General features: G+C 37.8%; 1 protein-coding gene across 1 annotated transcript in view; it reads right to left on the reverse strand.

The window, feature by feature from the left end:
- The window catches only part of LOC144433799 (cytochrome P450 20A1-like), a 40,833-nt gene extending 22,135 nt beyond the window's left edge, over positions 1–18,698 (reverse strand). Inside the window, exons 1-5 of the mRNA XM_078122164.1 lie at positions 18,340–18,698; positions 14,175–14,245; positions 7,773–7,942; positions 5,215–5,360; positions 1,392–1,559 (exon numbers count right to left, since the gene is read on the reverse strand). Coding sequence (XP_077978290.1) covers positions 1,392–1,559; positions 5,215–5,360; positions 7,773–7,942; positions 14,175–14,245; positions 18,340–18,432 — 648 coding nt within the window. The 5' untranslated portion in view covers positions 18,433–18,698. The remainder of the gene's footprint in view (positions 1–1,391; positions 1,560–5,214; positions 5,361–7,772; positions 7,943–14,174; positions 14,246–18,339) is intronic.
- Between the last annotated feature and the right edge of the window lie 345 nt (positions 18,699–19,043).

Raw genomic sequence — 19,043 nt, forward strand, 5'->3', positions numbered from 1 at the left:
ATTAACACATTCTATAACAAAACCATTTCAGATAGTATTAGGTAGTTTAATTAGCTATTTACATATCTGTCTATATCTTGTTGGTACATTAGATATTTACACACATTTGTTGGTATCTTGTTGGTACATTAGATATTTATATATCTGTGGATATCTTGTTGGTATGTTAGATATTGACATATCTGTTGGTATCTTGTTGGTACATTAGATATTTACATCTGTGGATATCTTGTTGGTATGTTAGATATTTATATATCTGTTGGTATCTTGTTGGTACATTAGATATTTACATCTGTGGATATCTTGTTGGTATGTTAGATATTTATATATCTGTTGGTATCTTGTTGGTACATTAGATATTTACATCTGTTGATATCTTGTTGGTACATTAGATATTTACATATCTGTTGATATCTTGTTGGTACATTAGATATTTACATCTGTTGATATCTTGTTGGTACATTAGATATTTACATATCTGTCAATATCTTGTTGGTACATTAGTTATTTACACATCTGTTGATATCTTGTTGGTACATTAGATATTTACATATCTGTTGGTATCTTGTTGGTACATTAGATATTTACACATCTGTTGATATCTTGTTGGTACATTAGATATTTACATATCTGTTGGTATCTTGTTGGTACATTAGCTATTGACATATCTGTTGATATCTTGTTGGTATATTAGATATTTACATCTGTGGATATCTTGTTGGTATGTTAGATATTTACACATCTGTTGATATCTTGTTGGTACATTAGATATTTACATATCTGTTGGTATCTTGTTGGTACATTAGCTATTGACATATCTGTTGGTATCGTGTTGGTACATTAGATATTTACACATCTGTTGATATCTTGTTGGTACATTAGTTATTTACACATCTGTTCATACATTAGATATTTACATCTGTGGATATCTTGTTGGTATGTTAGATTTATATATAATCCCATGAAATCAATGTTAGTGTTACGTCATAATGATCCGAGTATGATTTGTTGGTATGTAATCATTTGTTGGTACATTAGCTAGTCTTTCTCATGCCAATGTAAAACCTGTTCACATGCAAGTCTACTAGCAATATAAATGCCTTGTATATTGATTCAACATATTCTCACATTATATTGGTTGTTATCAACCCTATAAAATACATGCATTCATGTACACAAGCACACACTCACACAGATACATACACAACATACATGTACACAGACAGACAGACAGACACACAGACACACACACACACACTAGTATTTACAGTGCCAACTTTAATAGTAGCTGAAAAAACTAAAAACTACCAAAGGAAGATTTTAACATTTTAGATTATGTATATTCTTACAAGGAAGTGACATGGACTTGACAAAAGAAAAGAATGACTTACTGTTTCGTAATGATGAAGGAGGGCAATGGCTGACTCTTCATCAATGAAATAGTCCCCAAAAGTAGCATTACTAAATGCTTTGATTACTAATTTGGACATGTACTCTGATAATGGAATATGTTCTTCTGGAGGAAGCCATGATATTTTCTCCACCATAGCATCAGCAGCCTGCAACCATAAAATAAGGAATAACTCTTAATAACATGGGGGCTAAAAAAAATATGAACCAGATTGAAACTGAGTGCCTCCCGTCAGGGAATCACTAATTATGCAAATTAAACTAAAAAAAACTATGGTAACATGCTTTTTTTTGGACAAGTGTGCTTTCTTAGGTTAATGTATGTGCCAAATTATACAGAATTTTAAGAGTGCATGATACTGCTTATTTACTGAGTATTGTTCATTACCTAAAATCCTTAATTATGCAAATTTTTCATTAAAACTGTAAGCTATATCAACAAATTTTATAGGACATATCTGCTTTGTTGTGGTTAATGCATTCCTTCCAAAATTAGCGTCAAAATCCCATTAAGGTGCATCTTTTCGAAATTTGCATGCACTCTACATGTAAATACGTTATAAATGTAAATACATGTACATGAACACATCAGTGTCATTCTCCCGCACACCGAATACAAGTACATAGTTTGCACTTCCAAAAAGAAAACATTTATATGCAACAATACTCTATACAGTGGCTTAATTTCATCTTTCTAGATTTTCGATTTTCTATGGTAATCACTCTCTAAAAATATGTGCTCCGAGGACGAACTCTGGATGAATCTATGTTAGGTCGGTTCTTGGAGTCGGACCGTACAGAGTACATAAAACTACTGTATGATACAATACCACAATCCATGAACTATTAGTTCCACAACATGAAGTATGAACGACAGCGTGAACTTTCAATTTGACAAAGACACACAGTTGTAAAGGTTTGATATAAATTTTGTGTTGCTGAGGAGAACTATTACTTCAGTATACACCAAGATAATCATTTATTCATAACCGATGCCTTACGTGTGAACCATGTTCACCCCAGACGAATCTTCGATGAGCATGTAGTGAACTTTAAATTCACATAATGCGTTCAATCCCATAACGAAGCTCAAAAAAAAGTTTCAGTTTTTATTATAGTGAGAATGAAATGGTGACATGGCAGTATGAATTTATCTAAGTGAAGTTTTCAGCATAGACTACTGTCCACCGATGTGGTCTATTTGATCATCGCTTCGCCCGTGAGGGAAGAGGCTTCGCCGTAATGGCCGTGCTATCGATGGAAACCCTTTCTAAATTCTAACCGCGTCTGACCAATCACGTGGATAAGTAATGATAATATCACGTCGTTTCTACACTACCCAAGACGTGCTCTCCACGTCAGGAAATGGTCATGGGGCACATGAAACTGTTGAAATGTTTTGCATACGATGGGTCATATTCAAATTTCACAGGTCACACTACACAGAGATTTAAAACTTGAAGGTAGTTACAATTAGAACTGACTAAATCCAAAATGCCTTTTTCTACAACTTTGAAGAAAAGATGACAACCGTACGTTTGCCAACAGTAAGCCCCATTTGTCCCCTGTTTATGACGCATACCCAGTGATGCATACATCCAAAAAAATGCATCCCAAGTGTCAAGTATGGCGTCAAATATGCAAGAATAACACGTTAACGCGACCTCTAGTATGTACTGAATTATATTGAAATTGAAGTATACATTCTTAAGATATAGCCTAATTACCAAAAATAAATTATGCAAATTATTCATTAACCCTGTAAGGTACATCAACAAATTTTATAGGGCAAATGTATGTTATGTTTAACGAATACTAAATTATATTGAAATTGAGGTATGCAGACTTGAGATATTGCTTAATTAGTTGATTTCATTGATATGCAAATTTCCCTAATTAACACAAACAGATCTCACTCAAAAACTAATCAGCTCTAGCCATTACCCCAAAAATTATATGTACTAAATTTCATTTTAATTGAGCCAGCCATTTTTAAGAAAATGATGACAGACAGACAGACAGACAGACAGACAGACACACACACACAGACACACACACACACACACACACACACGGACATTTGACATACACAGACAGACATCCCCCTTTTAATACCTCCCGTACCCTTACTAATTACTACATTTGTCTGTTTACTACATAAGAAATATTTTTCTAAACTTCATATATGTAGTGTTCCAGTCAAACTGCCTTTTGATCTCAGATGAACAGAGAATACATGTTCTAGCAATTGCAATCACATTTTTTTTAATTCAAGTCACACACCTGTGGTGCAATTTCCCATCTACATTGTACATACCCTTAATTATGGCCCCATCGAATATCAAAGCAATTGGTCTGGCAGTTTTTACGTAAGTTTTTCACACACACACACACACACACACACACACACACACACACACACACACACACACACACACACACACACACACACACACACACACACAAACACACACACACACACACAAACACACACACACACACACACACACACACACGCACACACACACACACCCCTCAGTTCAGCTGTGCTTAAAATATGAATGGAATTTTCAACCATAGTTTCGCACCTTGATCAGCTTCCTTATTCAATAGCTGATTTGAATTCAACTTCAATTCTAAATAGCACAGTTTATCACATACAATTAGCGCCAATGGTATTGTAGCACACCTGTACAGTTTTTAAAATTGTTTATCCACATACTGATCCATGCTAAGTATAGGTGTTCATTTGCTGAATGTTTATGCAATTGCCTATCCAGGCCTGTTATTATCTTTGCAATATACATCATCACATGGCTGTTGCTATGGGCGTGGTCTTGTTGCTAAGCATATTTGCATACATTAAAAAAAAAAGGTTTTCCACATGTCTATTAATCCCTGTTATCTTTGCAATATATCTGATTGTTTGGCTGTTGCTATGGGCATGGTCTTGTTGCTAAGCATATTTGCATATACACACTTGTCAATGAATCCCTGTTGTTATCCTAGTGATATACACTATCATTTGGCTGTTGCTATGCTATGGGCATGGTCTTGTTGCTAGGCATATTTGCATACATTTTTACTTGTCTATTAATTACTGTTTGGCCTCCCAGCATTTCAAATGATTCAGAATTCTGCAGCTCGTTTAGTTATTAGAGAAAAGTGTAACCACATTACCCCTTTTCTCAAAGTGTTACACTGGCTACCAGTACAACAGTGTGCAGAATTTAAAATTCTCTGCCTAACATTCAAAGTACTTCATGGTTTTGCACCTGGCTATCTTAGTCAGTTATATTTACCCGTCGTAGCTCCAGCCGTGATTTATGCAGTAACTCACGGTATGAAATTTACTTACACCAACCACTCAGCAATACTGCTGATTATGGTGACAGAGCATTCTCAATTTGTGCCCCACACTTGTGAAAATGCTCTGCTGTCATATCTGCAGAGTGTCGCTACATTCCAGACATTTAAATCAGGTCTTAAGACCTATTTCTTCGCTTGAGTCTGTTTTTGTACTTGTTTTTCTGTGCTTTATAAACCCCATTGTGATAGTTATATGGAATGCGCTATATAAGAAAATTAGATTAGATTAGATTATTAATCCCTCTTGTAATCTTTGCAATAGACACCATTGTTTGGTATGGGCTGTTGATAGGGATATTTGCATACATTATGATATTTTTCTGATTCCCAATACCTAATAAACAACATTTGCCTATTTTACCATAAGAACTGTAATATATGTAACTTTCAATAACAAGGTACCTTTAATATATAGTATAGCTGTATTAAACTCACCCTCTGGAACCGAGTGTAATAGTTTCTGATAGCTTCATGATTGAATGGAATATCATAAAGCTTGCGACGTTCTTTACCATCAATCCTGTTAGCAAACTGAATACTTTCTGGACCAATAAGGGGTTTACCAAATTCAAAGAGTTCAGCTGTAAAATAAATACAAAACATTATACAATGTGTAAGCCAAGTTGTTCACATTCCAGCAGAAAAAATTGAATTTATACCCCATTAATCATCCTATATCAAGAAAACATGCATGAATGTTATTGTCAAAGTTTCCTTGTTATATGACTTGAAGTTCAGCCATCTGATTCCGTTCATACAACTACAACTACAACTACATGTATGGGTCCATACAATGAACTTTAAAATCTTACTGATAGTTATAGGTCAAGTCAGAGACCATTAACTGAGAATAATCAGACACTAGGACTTGTCCTGTAAAGAAGTTATACTTAAAATTCTATGTCATTGAGTTTTTAGGTTTTCACCAGATAGTCAACCTTGTTATCCATAGCTCTGTTATGTAACATCTTACCCATTATCATGTTAATTACAAAATTCACTATGGAAAACCCATCCTGCATATTTCGGCCAAATATAACCTGATGTTTTCCCGAAAAGGTCAGTGTGAAATCCATTAATCTGGCAAAGACTTGTACTGTAACAAAGTTACAGTCCTAATCCACACAGTATTTCTGGTTTTACCCACCCATAGCTCTGTTGCTAACCCTGGTGCAGATAAGGTTTGTCATGTCAATGAACAAATTCTATATGGACACCTGCTTTCTGCACAAGTCACTTTGTAGTGAAGTGGTTATACAGCATGGCTGTGGATAGATAGGTACAGGCTAGAGGTACTGTGTTCGAGACCCACCAAGATACGGGTGATTTGGCTGTAACTATGGGAACAGTCTTGCTGCTGGGCATTTTTGAATACATTTTTATGTTTATCAAGTGGTTTATATATGAATCCCTGTTGCTATCTTTGCAATACACACCATCAATTGGCTGTTGCTATGGCCATGGTCTTGTTGCTAGGCATATTTGCCTAACTTTTTTGAATGATTATTCACTTGCCCACCCATTCTGGTCATTATCTTTGCAATAGACATCCTCGCTTGGCAGTTACTGAGTGTGGCCTTGTTGCTCGGTACATTTGCATATATTTTTTTTTTTTTAAATTTCTCTTGCCCACCAGTATGTTATCTTTCTAATATACATTATAACAATTGCTAAGATTGTGAAAGTTTGTAGGGCCAATTGTGTCAAAATATTTGAACAATATCTGCAGAATAAAGACCCCCATCAAATGTCAGCCCCACCCATTCACCATGCAGTTTTTGAGATGTAAGTTTTTGACCAAATTTGAGATATTTAGATGTAATTTGCATATTGCTGATGGGATCATCATGACGTGAATACATTTTCATTCACACACCCTAAACACATCCCCATTAATTTTTCAGCTTAATCTGCTCAGTAGTTTTGGAATTATAGATTTTGACCTAAAGACACATTTTGAGACCTAATTTGCATATCACTGACAAAATCACTACATCATGAGCAATTCTTCATCTGTACACCCCAATGAACATTACTAACAAATTTCAGACAAATCTGTCCAATAGTATTGGAGTTTAAGTTTTTTGACCAAAAATTATATTTATTGACCCAGAATGCACTTCTCTGACGTGATCATTTTCAATAGAACATTTTTCTATCTACACACCCTATGTAGCCATTCAACAAATTTCTGAATTCATTTGGATGAACAAAGATTATTATTATTACTACACACATACTTACATACATCCATTCATCCATCCATACATATGCATGCATGTAGACAGACAGACAGACAGACAGACAGACAGACAGACAGACAGATGTACATGTGTACGTATGCACGTACATACACACAGACAGATGTACATGTGTACATATGCATGTATATACACACAGACAGACAGATGTACATGTGTACGTATGCACGTATATACACAGACAGACAGACAGATGTACATGTGTACGTATGCACGTACATACACACAGACAGACAGACAGATGTACATGTGTACGTATGCACGTATATACACAGACAGATAGACAGATGTACATGTGTACGTATGCACGTACATACACAGACAGACAGACAGATGTACATGTGTACGTATGCACGTATATACACACAGACAGACAGACAGATGTACATGTGTACGTATGCACGTACATACACACAGACAGACAGACAGATGTACATGTGTACATATGCATGTATATACACACAGACATAGAGACAGATGTACATGTGTACGTATGCACGTACATACACACAGACAGACAGACAGATGTACATGTGTACGTATGCACGTATATACACACAGACAGACAGATGTACATGTGTACGTATGCACGTACATACACACAGACAGACAGACAGACATACATACATAAAATGATAGACATTTCACCATGTCTATGAAACTACTGAACCTCAGCTTAGTTGTGCTAAAAAATAGGAAAAGAGGTATATAATGTAAAATATTTAAACATACGTGGTCTATCAAATATCTTGAGGTGATCTTTCCAGGCTTCAGGTGATGCAAAGCTGACATAATAGTGCCTACCATACCAGAATGATGCCACTGGACCATATCTGGAATGTAACTTCACCAAGAATTCATGGAAAGAGCCGGCAGCAGTTATATTAGTAAGGTTTCCATCACTGCAAAAACAGAAATAATGTATAAAATATATGCTTGAATATGTGTGTAAGCTTCTAGTACACATCTTTACCAAAGATGTGTATGTTTACCAATTACCTTTTGCTCAACATGCTTCTCATGCATTTAATTTACTATAGGTGCACATGAAAATAAGTTGACCTTCTTGTTCCATTTTGACCCTCAATAGCATGAGGTGAAACGGTATTTATAGGTACCACAAATTGATTTACATTTCACAAACAAGTATACACAATGTCATGCTTTCCTATTCATTTAACTCTGTATTTGTATGGGATACATGAAATGAAGGCTAATAGCATAATTTGTCTAAAATTCAAAATTATTAATCTGTTTTATAGAACTGTTCCGTTACATATAATCTAAATCAAATACATAATATGTATCTTCTGCAACAAAATACATGTAAGAAAACATCTTGAATTGCCAAGTAGTGGACCTGTAAGCTGTGCCATGTAGTGGACCTGTAAGCTATGCCATGTAGTGGACCTTTAAGCTATGCCATGTAGTGGACCTGTAAGCTGTGCCATGTAGTGGACCTGTAAGCTGTGCCATGTAGTGGACCTGTAAGCTGTGCCATGTAGTGGACCTGTAAGCTGTGCCATGTAGTGGACCTGTAAGTGTAAGCTGTGCCATGTAGTGAACCGGTAAGCTGTGCCATGTAGTGAACCGGTAAGCTGTGCCATGCAGTGGACCTGTAAGCTGTGCCATGTAGTGGACCTGTAAGTTGTGTCATGTAGTGGACCTGTAAGTGTAAGCTGTGTCATGCAGTGGACCTGTAAGCTGTGCCATGTAGTGAACCTGTAAGCTGTGCCGTGCAGTGAACCGGTTTAAGCTGTGCCATGTAGTGGACCTGTAAGCTGTGTCATGTAATGGATCTATAGGCTGTGTCATGTAGTGGACCTATCAGCTGTGCCATGTATGTAGTGGACCTGTAACAGTGTAAGATGTGCCATGTAGTGAGCCTGTAAGTTGTGCCATGTAATGGACCTGTAAGCTGTGCCATGTAGTGGGCCTGTAAGCTGTGCCATGTAGTGAACCGGTAAGTGTAAGCTGTGCCATGTAGTGGACCTGTAAGATGTGCCATGTAGTGAACCGGTAAGCTGTGTCATGTAGTGGACCTGTAAGCTGTGTCATGTAATGGATCTATAGGCTGTGTCATGTAGTGGACCTATCAGCTGTGCCATGTATGTAGTGGACCTGTAACAGTGGAAGATGTGCCATGTAGTGAGCCTGTAAGTTGCGCCATGTAGTGGACCTGTAAGATGTGCCATGTAGTGAGCCTGTAAGCTGTGCCATGTAGTGGACCTGTAAGATGTGCCATGTAGTGAACCTGTAAGATGTGCCATGTAGTGAACCGGTAAGTGGAAGCTGTGCCATGTAGTGGACCTGTAAGTGGAAGCTGTGCCATGTAGTGGACCTGTAAGTGGAAGCTGTGCCATGTAGTGTTTCTATCAGCTGTGCCATGTAGTGAACTGGTAAGTTTTACCATGTAGTGGGCCTGTAAGCTGTGCCATGTAGTGGACATGTAAGCTGTGCCATGTAGTGGACCTGTAAGATGTGCCATGTAGTGAACCGGTAAGCTGTGTCATGTAGTGGACCTGTAAGTGTAAGCTGTGCCATGTAGTGGACCTGTAAGTGGAAGCTGTGCCATGTAGTGTTTCTATCAGCTGTGCCATGTAGTGAACTGGTAAGTTTTACCATGTAGTGGGCCTGTAAGCTGTGCCATGTAGTGGACATGTAAGCTGTGCCATGTAGTGGACCTGTAAGCTGTGCCGTGTAGTGGGCCTGTAAGTGTAAGCCGTGCCACGTTGTGGACCTGTAAGCTGTGCCATGTAGTGGACCTGTAAGCTGTGCCATGTAGTGGACCTGTAAGTGTAAGCTGTGCCATGTAGTGGACCTGTAAGTGTAAGCTGTGCCATGTAGTGGGCCTGTAAGTGTAAGCTGTGTCATGTAGTGGACCTGTAAGCTATGCCATGTAGTGGACCTGTAAGCTGTGCCATGTAGTGGACCTGTAAGCTGTGCCATGTAGTGGACCTGTAAGTGTAAGCTGTGCCATGTAGTGGACCTGTAAGCTGTGCCATGTAGTGGACCTGTAAGTGTAAGCTGTGCCATGTAGTGGACCTGTAAGCTGTGCCATGTAGTGGACCTGTAAGTGTAAGCTATGCCATGTAGTGGACCTGTAAGCTGTGCCATGTAGTGGACCTGTAAGTGTAAGCTGTGCCATGTAGTGGACCTGTAAGCTATGCCATGTAGTGGACCTGTAAGCTGTGCCATGTAGTGGATCTGTAAGCTGTGCCATGTAGTGGACCGGTAAGTTGTGCCATGTAGGGGACCTGTAAGTGTAAGCTGTGTCATGTAGTGGACCTGTCCTGTGAGTGTACGCTGTTTCATGTAGTGGATGTGTAAGCTGTGCCATATGTGTCATGTGATGGACTTGTAAGCTGTTCCATATAGTGGACCTGTAAGCTGTGTCATGTAATGGACCTGTAAACTGTGCCATGTGTCATGTAGTGGACCTGTAAGCTGTGCCATGTTTCATGTAATGGACCTGCAACCTGTGCCATGTGCCTTGTAATGGGCCTGTAAGCTGTGCCATGTGTCATGTAGTGGACCTGTAAGCTTTGTCATGTGTCATGTGGTGGACCTGTAAGTGTAAGCTGTGCCTTGTGTCATGTAATCGATCTGTAACCTGTGTCATGTGTCATGTAGTGGACCTGTAACCTGTGCCATGTGTCATGTGGTATATCTGTAAGTGTAAGCTGTGCCTTGTAATGGGCCCATGTAACAAAGAATTCAAAATCGGAACAGTTGCGGGGCAAAGTGCTAGATCTAGCACTTCGCCATTTTTTGACAAAGTGCTAGATCTAGCACTTTAGCGAAAACTGACGAAGTGCTAGATCTAGCACTTTGTCAAAAAGTGGCGAAGTGCTAGATCTAGCACTTCAACAAAGAGTGGCAAAGTGCTAGGTCATCGGTAAATATGTCATGTTATACCGGTAATGGGCATGTTATTACTCTCAGTGTAAAATGTTACTTCCCGTGTTAACGACCTTAGAGTTTGATTTTCCGTATGTTTTGCCAATGCACAAACAAGTTTCTACTTCGTAATTTTCAGTAACGTTCAGTTTTGTATTTTTTCGATGTTCTATGCGGCGAAAACTACAGCACGTGGTCGTTTCCCTTCCACGTTTCGTAATCCTTACAACGGCTTGACACCACTACCAACAACCGCAGACTGCCATTTTGACAGCTGTCACGTCAAACTTAGTAACGCACTCCCTCGAAACTACGAACATTTTGTTCGGCGTGCGTCACAGACTTCAACTATAGCACGTAGTCATTTCGTCGGAACCACGTTTCGTACTCCGTAGTTGACAACGGCGTGACACCACACAGTCGAAACTTCGAAGATTTCAGGAAGTAGAAACATTTAGTTCGGCGTGTGTCACAGACTTCATACTGCAGATTTAATGGCAGTGACATTTGTAACATTGCATGACAAAGAAATAATATAAAGGAAAACTAAATTTCTTGGTGTGTGTGTGTGGGGGGGGGGGGGGTTAGTGTGCCTAGATGCGAGAGCGAAGATTTTTCTTGATCGTTGAACACGAAAATAAAGTCTGGGTGTAAGTTTAAATCATGTTCACTATATTTCTATTGAATAGATTCACTTCTTTCAGTATTATCAGATCGTTTATAGATGACAAAAAATATTGCTATCGAAAACGTAAGTGCGAAAACATATTCGTGTGAACAATTTTAATTTGAGCCCTTCATTGCTGTAAATATTTTGATAGAAATCTATAAATAACCTGTCACTACTGTTTTGTAAATTCCATGTACTTGGTACTGCCAACTTCTTGACTGAAAACAACGACAATAAATAATCCATGACTTCGCCAGATCTCAAGTAAACCATCACATTACTGTTTACTGAATTTTTTTGCATTCCTAGAGACAATCACCAACTTCAATATCGTCCCTTATGTAATTCCTGGTCGCTCAGAAATTATACTCCAATGTGGGATAAAGATTTCAGTGATTTTCAAATTTATTTCAAGACGTTATATCTTTCCCGCTCTAAAATAGACATGGTATAAGAAATACTGAGTGGCTAGTCCTTGTTTACAGAGTAGATTGCAGATTCTGAAGTACAGTCCCGCCCACAGGCACTAGTTTCCCGAGATATGTATCAGAATGTTTCTATCATAATACAATACAGTGTCGATAATATCGATGGTATTGACGTGTTTTAGCCAATTGTATATGAAAGGGGTAAAATAATAACACTTGTTTCTGTGATCGCGCAAGTCCATCCAAGGTATTGACAAGGCATGTTTGTAACAGAACACACAACCCCCAGACACAACCGTACGTACGGCAACGTGAAGTTTCAACCGGCCGTTTTACTCGGCAAACATTTAACAAACTTCAGATAAATCGTGTCGTTGTTACAATCGGCCAAAGATAAGTTTTGGAGTCGATCGTGCGCCACACGACCATGTACACGGACTACTGACATGGCGCATGTATGTGACATTTATCGACCACGTTATATCAAGCCGTTGGAGGCGCTTCGTTGTTTACAGTCCCGCACTTCGTTGTTTTCTGGCGAAGTGCTAGATCTAGCACTTCGGCGAAAACTGACGAAGTGCTAGATCTAGCACTTTGTCAAAAAGTGGCGAAGTGCTAGATCTAGCACTTTGCCCCGCAACTGTTCAATTTTGGACCATTTAGCTACCTCATGGGCCTGTAAGCTGTGCCATGTGTCATGTAGTGGACCTGTAAGCTGTGTCATGTGTCATGTGGTGGATCTGTAAGTGTAAGCTGTGCCTTGTGTCATGTAGTGGACCTGTAAGCTGTGTCATGTGTCATGTAATGGACCTGTAAGCTGTGCCATGTGTCATGTGGTGGACCTGTAAGCTGTGTCATGTAATGGACCTGTAAGCTGTGTCATGTGTCATGTAATGGACCTGTAAGCTGTGCCATGTGTCATGTAGTGGACCTGTAACCTGTGCCATATGTCATGTGGTGGTCCTGTGAACTGTGCTATGTGTTGGACTTGTACATTGTAACAATGTAAGCTGTGCCATGTAATGGACCTGAAAGCTGTGGCATGTAGTGGACCTGGACCTAAGCTGCGCCATGTAATGGACCTGCATGCAGTGCCATCATATAGTAGACCTAAAAGCTTTGCCATATAGCGATCCTGTAAGCTGTGTCATGTAGTGGACCTGTAAGCTGTGCCATGTAGTGGACCTGTAAGCTGTGCCATGTAGTGAACCGGTAAGTGTAAGCTGTGCCATGTAGTAGACCTAAAAGCTGTGCCATGTAGTGGACCTGTGAGTTGTGCCATGTAGTGGACCTGAAAGCTGTGCCATGTAGTGGACCTGTGAGTTGTGCCATGTGTCATGTGGTGGACCTGTGAGCTGTGCTATGTGTTGGATTTGTAAGCTGTGCTACATAATGGACCTGCAAGCTGTGCCATATCAATTTAGCTGTACGTCATGTATTTTTTTGTACATTGAAAGTTAACAAAACAGTAAAACTTTAAAATAGTTCCCGCTATGATTGGGTTTTAAGGAACTGGCAGTTTATGTTGTCATTTTCAAACCTGGTTAATGTTGTTTGGCCTCATATGGTTGATTTTGATATCACTACTCTGATCATGCAACAACACTTGTGAACCTAAATCAAACAGACTTAGATATGTTGTGTCTGCTCGTTGGACATGGAACATTGCAGCCATATTGGATCGTATCACAACGAAAATGAATATGCACATGTATGTCATAGAACACTGTGCTAATACCAGCTTTGAATGAGATCTGTTCAAGCATGTCTGAGTTATGGCTTTGGACAGGGAAAATTCGCAAACAAAATGGCTGCTAGGTGGCCATATTGGATCGTATCATGAAACAAATTGACGTGCATATGTATGCCATAGTATGTTGCCCCTGTACCAAGTTTTAAAAAATCGGTCCAGGCATCTCCAAGAAACGGCTCTGGACAGACGCACGGGCGCACGGACGGACGGAACCCAATCAATAAGTCCCCGTCCGGACTTTGTCCGGCGGGGACTAATAATGAACGAACATATATGTACATGAATCAAGTGACAGATGCCGATGAATTGAATACATATAATAAATACAAGGCCTGAATGGATTAAAAAAATGAGATGATCTCATATGAAAAATTAATTCTGACCTTGAGTCAGTCTTAGCCATTCCTGGTATTCCAGTCACAGCTTTCATTTCTTCTTCATTTGCACCATCACTCTGAAGAACCAAAATATATTAATGAAAGCTAATGAATGAGAAGGTTCTAGTTCAATTACTCCACTTAATGTCACATCATATAATTATATGTATTGTGGTTGTCTTGGCTCTCTCTATATAATTATATGTATTGTGCTTGTCTTGGCTCTCTCTATATAATTATATGTATTGTGCTTGTCTTGGCTCTCTCTCTATATAATTATATGTATTGTGCTTGTCTTGGCTCTCTCTATAATTATATGTATTGTGCTTGTCTTGGCTCTCTATATAATTATATGTATTGTGCTTGTCTTGGCTCTCTATATATAATTATATGTATTGTGCTTGTCTTGGCTCTCTCTATATAATTATATGTATTGTGCTTGTCTTGGCTCTCTCTCTATAATTATATGTATTGTGCTTGTCTTGGCTCTCTATATATAATTATATGTATTGTGCTTGTCTTGGCTCTCTATATATAATTATATGTATTGTGCTTGTCTTGGCTCTCTCTATATAATTATATGTATTGTGCTTGTCTTGGCTCTCTCTATATAATTATATGTATTGTGCTTGTCTTGGCTCTCTCTATATAATTATATGTATTGTGCTTGTCTTGGCTCTCTCTATATAATTATATGTATTGTGCTTGTCTTGGCTTTCTCTATATAATTATATGTATTGTGCTTGTCTTGGCTCTCTCTCTATATAATTATATGTATTGTGCTTGTCTTGGCTCTCTATATATAATTATATGTATTGTGCTTGTCTTGGCTCTCTCTATATAATTATATGTATTGTGCTTGTCTTGGCTCTCTCTCTATATAATTATATGTATTGTGCTTGTCTTGGCTCTCTCTATATATAATTATATGTATTGTGCTTGTCTTGGCTCTCTATATATAATTATATGTATTGTGCTTGTCTTGGCTCTCTCTATATATAATTATATGTATTGTGCTTGTCTTGACTCTCTCTCTATATAATTATATGTATTGTGCTTGTCTTGGCTCTCTATATAATTATATGTATTGTGCTTGTCTTGGCTCTCTATATAATTATATGTATTGTGCTTGTCTTGGCTCTCTCTCTATATAATTATATGTATTGTGCTTGTCTTGGCTCTCTCTCTATATAATTATATGTATTGTGCTTGTCTTGGCTCTCTCTATATATAATTATATGTATTGTGCTTGTCTTGGCTCTCTATATATAATTATATGTATTGTGCTTGTCTTGGCTCTCTCTATATATAATTATATGTATTGTGCTTGTCTTGGCTCTCTCTCTATATAATTATATGTATTGTGCTTGTCTTGGCTCTCTATATAATTATATGTATTGTGCTTGTCTTGGCTCTCTATATAATTATATGTATTGTGCTTGTCTTGGCTCTCTCTCTATATAATTATATGTATTGTGCTTGTCTTGGCTCTCTCTCTATATAATTATATGTATTGTGCTTGTCTTGGCTCTCTCTCTATATAATTATATGTATTGTGCTTGTCTTGGCTCTCTCTATATATAATTATATGTATTGTGCTTGTCTTGGCTCTCTATATATAATTATATGCATTGTGCTTGTCTTGGCTCTCTCTATATAATTATATGTATTGTGCTTGTCTTGGCTCTCTATATATAATTATATGCATTGTGCTTGTCTTGGCTCTCTATATATAATTATATGTATTGTGCTTGTCTTGGCTCTCTATATATAATTATATGTATTGTGCTTGTCTTGGCTCTCTCTCTATACAATTATATGTATTGTGCTTGTCTTGGCTCTCTCTCTATATAATTATATGTATTGTGCTTGTCTTGGCTCTCTCTATATATAATTATATGTATTGTGCTTGTCTTGGCTCTCTCTATATAATTATATGTATTGTGCTTGTCTTGGCTCTCTCTATATAATTATATGTATTGTGCTTGTCTTGGCTCTCTATATATAATTATATGTATTGTGCTTGTCTTGGCTCTCTCTATATAATTATATGTATTGTGCTTGTCTTGGCTCTCTATATATAATTATATGTATTGTGCTTGTCTTGGCTCTCTATATAATTATATGTATTGTGCTTGTCTTGGCTCTCTAATGGATAAATATCATATCAATTGTAATCTTTCTATTTCAGATATTTTCATGTATATAAACTTTCAATTTGGAATTTTGATTTTGTGGAAAAAACATTAATTGTATTTCACAATAGAAATTTTTCCAGTATTATTTCTATGAATACAGCCTAAAAATCAGGATTTGAGCTGTCAGGAAAATAATTCTTTTCAATTATTAAAGAGAGCTTATGAAAACGAGATGACAACTAGAACGTCATCATTTTGCATCACACATCATCAAAAAATGCAGACATAAGAAGTTCAATTCTTGTAAGCGAGTTCCAGCAAGTTCTTGTAATTAATAGTTAGGCATAAAAACTCCTGTTTACCATCAAATTTCACCAAGAATTAATTCAAAATATACTTTAACTGATTTGTAAAGAATTAAGTGTGATTGCACCAGGATGTACGAAAATCTATATCTGAAATACCTATGGTAAAGCTGAATACAGAGAATGACATGCAGACTAGAAACCATTTGTCGTTTTTGTCTCGTTCTCATAAGCTCTGCTTAATCTTGCTATGGCCAAAACTTGCTCGACAAGGCAGAAGTTCAAAGGTTAAGTTTTTCCACATTAAGGAACGTGAGCCTTTGCTCTTCAAATGATCAGAAGTGCTCCACATAATACTGCATTATACGTTTTGGTGTTATACAGTTCTGTGTAACCATGGAAGTATTTATACTTAGTAATTCCATGGTGTAATTTATTTGTTGGGAAATGTTCAGCGTCTTCAGTAAGGAATGGCTTAGTGTCACCGCGGTGGCAGTAGTCTCTCCAGTGAGGGCCGGCTACTGTCACTGGGGTGGTACTACTACTAGACTCGGCCATATTTTAATGTTGATTTGCGTATTTAAAATATGAACAAAAGGTGGACAAGAAAGGTAAAGGGTTCAATGTCCCTTGGTAAACCAGGGGTCGCAATAATGGCCTTTTACTTGCCCTGGGCAAGTAATTTCAAAGCTTGGGCAAGTTGTTTTGAAAAGTACTTGTCCCAAGGGGCAAGGAGAATTTCTTATGATTATTGATCAGGGATATGTTTTTGCCTGTGTTCATGCTATATACTTATCAGACACTGCACATGTCTGATAGGATTTTGGATACATTGTATAACCATGGTGCCAACAAGTCTGGAAAATTATAACATTGTATCAATATTGAGAAGACATCTTTCTTGACTGATCACTTTTCAAAACAATCTGGACCAGCTGTCCTTGAGGTACTTTGTTTACTCTATCAAGAAAACATACCTGGAATGACCAGTGACTCATTGAATATTGTTCATCAATAGTAAACTACTGCATGATTTTTCAGGTTTTCGGTGTTTGAATCAACTGCAAATTTTACAACAGCCATTTTATTTGAAAATACTACTAGGAAAATATAAACAAATCATACTGGGAGAAAAATAGTTGGTGTGGATGAGGAAGGAAAGAAAATATATTGACATGGTGGAAAAGGAAATACTTAGAAAGATTTTACATCAGTGTTGAAATAAATGTTAATTTTTATATTGATAGCTTACATGTATGAAAGTGATGAAAAAATTATTTTAACAACTACTTTTTATAAGTGAACAAAAAATTGTATGCTATGCTATAGTATGAATATTAATTAGGCCATGAAAATTAATATTATTTAGGACACCTATTTATTGTGGAGAGAACTTTTCAGTACCCACAGAAACTTTCAAAGTGACATTTTTTGATAATAAACAAAAGAAAGCTCAATCAATCACAACAGTGCATTTGTAAGCCACACAAAAATACCCCACTATTTTGAATGGGCAAGCACTTTTTGATTTGGGCAAGTACTTTTTGTTTTCTACTTGTCCAGTGGACAAGCGAAATTTTTTCATTATTTCGACCCCTGTAAACTACGCACATGCAGTTGTTTGTCCGAAATTTAATAGCATAACACCTAGTAATGAATCATGACCTCATTATGTAACGTCATGAAAGTTGAAAGTGGAAATAGTGATGTGGGACCAGGTCCTCTTACCTTATCACTTCCAAACAATGACTTCAAATAGTAGAATACCATGACAACAAATAGTATCACTACCGCAATTACCGCCATGGCCAACGCGGCCATCTTGATATTTGTAATGTTACAGTTTGTTTGGCCCTACAATTTCCAAGGACTGCACTGATCCAGCTTCACGATCATATGCATAACATTGTCCGCCCGTCCGTCTAGACGAACGATACACCGTACCGCACTATGTCCTATGGATAGTGTGTGACCAACAGCCATGTATTGGTGGGTCAAAATGACTGTACAGGAGAGAGTATGTACAATAGAACACGGCTAGCTAGCGCTAGTAATGTATGTTGCACTTCACTGCACTGCCAAGTACTTAAACCGTTTAGCAGATATAACGTACGCATTGATTGGCTGTTACGAATGGGACTTAAACGATGTTACGCAGGTTATGGTGCGCGTTTCCTGCCCACGTACCTCTTAAGGCTGCTTTCACAAAAACTTGTTAGGGGGGGGGGGGGGTCGGGAGATTTTTTGTAAAACCCTAATTTTTTTTCAAGTACCCCCCTGCCATATTCCAAAATTTTTCAAGTACCCCCCCTGCCAAAGCCCCAAATATTTCAAGTACCCCCCCCCCCTACCCGAATAAATTTTCAAATACCCCCACCCGAATAATTTTTTTTTGGAATACTCTTCCTGTGCATTAACATTCCATACCAAGT

The sequence above is a fragment of the Glandiceps talaboti genome, chromosome 4 (genome assembly GCF_964340395.1).
Source record: "Glandiceps talaboti chromosome 4, keGlaTala1.1, whole genome shotgun sequence".
Classification (NCBI taxonomy): Eukaryota; Metazoa; Hemichordata; class Enteropneusta; family Spengelidae; genus Glandiceps; species Glandiceps talaboti.